The sequence below is a fragment of the Aureococcus anophagefferens genome (assembly GCF_000186865.1).
Source record: "Aureococcus anophagefferens unplaced genomic scaffold AURANscaffold_44, whole genome shotgun sequence".
NCBI lineage: Eukaryota > Pelagophyceae > Pelagomonadales > Pelagomonadaceae > Aureococcus > Aureococcus anophagefferens.
The window spans coordinates 306066-308471 of NW_008705599.1; the positions used below are offsets into that span (position 1 = coordinate 306066).

Consider the following 2406-nt stretch of genomic DNA (forward strand, 5'->3'; position numbering starts at 1 on the left):
GCTCAGTGGCGAGCTCTTGGAGAAGGCGCTGGCGGTCTGCGTCGCCGCCTGGAAGAAGGGGCAGCAGAGGAATACCGGCGGCCGCGGGCGCGCGCGCGGGCTCGCCGCGGCCGCCGCCTCCACGGCCGCGTTCCTCGCGGAGAAGACGGCGAGCAAGACGCTGTTGGCTGAGCTCGATCAGGCGCGCAAGGAGCGGCGGAAGCGTGAGTCGCAGGACGCCAAGGCGATGGAGGAGTGGGACCGGGAGAACAAGGCGCTTCGCGAGCGAGAGTACTCGGTTTTCTTGGACCGCCGGAAGAAGAAGAAGGAGCAGCTGCGTCGCGATCGCTTCAACTCCACCATCGCTCGTGAGAAGGAGGTCTGGGCCAAGAACGATGCGCGGCTCAAGGCGATGCCCGCGGCTGCAAAGGTCCGATTCGTACGACGCGCCGTGAATCGGCCGAACGCCTCCGGCGGGTCGCCGCGGACCGCGCCCTTGCGCGAGGACGCGTCGTCGTCGGACGAGGACGCGTCGTCGTCGGACGAGGACGACGACGACATGGATCCGGAGGACGCCTTCGGATACGAGTCGGAGGAGCTCGTCTCCGCCGAGGTCATCTTCGGCGAGGAGGACGCGCGCGACGCCTACGAGCTCGCGCGCGGCGCCGGTCCCCTCGTCGAGTTCTGCGACTCGCTCCACGAGTCGTGCTCCGGCGAGTCAAGCAGCGTCGCGCCCCCGGACGAGGACGAGTCCAACGACGGCGCGCTCTCCCTCGTGGGCAAGATCGTGGTCGTTTCTGGCACGAGCTTCAAGGGCTTGAAGAAGGCCGTCGTCCAGACTCGCGTCTTGAAGTGCGGCGGCCTCGTCCGGAAGCGGCTCTCGGGCCTCGTCGACTACGTCGTCTTCGGCGAGAACCGCGGCGTGGACAAGGACCGCGACATCCGCCGGGGCCGGTACCCCAAGATCACCGTCATTTCCGTCGAGGACGTCATGGCCGCCGCGGAGTGCGACCTCGAAACCGCGCTCGCGGCCCAGCGACGCGAGCCGACGGCTACGGAGGACATCCCGGAATTCTTCACGACCGAAGACGAGACGGCCGATCGCTGTATGAAGGGCTTCTGCGACGACCCGCTCTGCACGCGCGCGCACCAGTGCAGCAGCAAAGAGCGCGGATGTTGCCACAAGAAGCACGCTCTGCTCCCGGGTCCGGCGGACCGCTGCTTTCCGATCGAGAAGAAGCACGGGAAGTTGGTGCGCATGCAGCGGTGCTACACGTGCACCAACGTCGCGCGAGTTGACAACGAAAAAAGGGCCGCTGCGAGACGCTTGGCGCACCAGAAGCGAGTCATGGAGGCGTACGCGTTCTACGCGGACAAGGACGACTTGCCGGCCGACGACGCGTCGCGCGAGACCTACTGCGAGACCTTCAAGGACCGATTTTTGGAGTACCACGCGGACGTCGACGCGCTCTACCGCAGGAAGTGGGGCCTGCCCGAGGGCGCGCCGCTGCCGATGCTCGCGCACGTCTTCATGGTGTCGGTCGGCTCCCAGAGCCTCGAGCAGGAGGGGATCACGTCCTCAATCCGGAACAGCTCGCCGGGGATCTTCGTTCAAGGGTCGGGCGAATTCGAGGACCTGTGCCGCTTGTTCACGACGCGCGAGTCGCAGGCCATGGGTCCCAAGGCCGTGCTCGGTTTCGACTGCGAGGGCTCGCGCGACCTCGGCAAGCTCATGGAGGGCCCGTGCCAGCAGGTCGTCCTGGTCCTCGCCGACGAACTCGATCTGCTGGCGCTCTTCCGCGTGATCGGCATCGGCGGCCCGATGGGCGCGCCGCCGTACCAGGTCGGCATCCGCCTGACGCCCATGCGGCTCGGCGCGGACGGCCGCCCCGTCGTCCCCGGTCCGCCCGGCGCCACGTTCGCCGCGAACCTTCGGGACTTGGAGAAGTTCCTAGCGAAGGACCGCCGCCGCGCGGCCTCGCCCGTCGACGAGTCCACGGCCGCCGAGCCCGCGCCCGTCACGGTGGACCAGACCTAGGTTAACTTTAGCTTAGCCAGAAGTTTAGCCAGCGTGCAGTGTGTTCGTTGATTTGTAGTGAACAGCCATTGCAAGGTCCATCGCGCTTGCTAATTGACTGATCGGCGCTGCTCTCAGCACGCGCTGCGAACGTCGAAGGGCGAGTAGGACTTCTCCGTGACGACGAGCACTCAAGAACGCGACCGAAACGCCTATTCGGGTCAACCGCTTTGGAGCGCCGAACACACTCGCAGAAACGTCGGCGACGACGTTAGCGCGACGATGCCGTCCAGCGAGCGAGCGACGATGCCGTCCAGCGAGCCCGACTTCGCGTCCATGACCGAGCGCCAACAGGTCGCATACTTGCTGAAGGTGCGCTCCGCCGAGAAGCCGGCGCGGCGCGGCGGCGA

At 67.0% G+C, this 2406-nt stretch overlaps 1 protein-coding gene across 1 annotated transcript; it reads left to right on the plus strand.

Moving 5' to 3' along the window:
- Window positions 1-226: 226 nt before the first annotated feature.
- AURANDRAFT_67633 (hypothetical protein) lies at window positions 227-1278 on the plus strand (the record flags this gene model as incomplete). Its single annotated transcript, XM_009043113.1, has 2 exons — window positions 227-647; window positions 1016-1278. 2 exons carry the CDS (start codon window positions 227-229, stop codon window positions 1276-1278), a joined length of 684 nt encoding a protein of 227 aa, XP_009041361.1.
- Between the last annotated feature and the right edge of the window lie 1128 nt (window positions 1279-2406).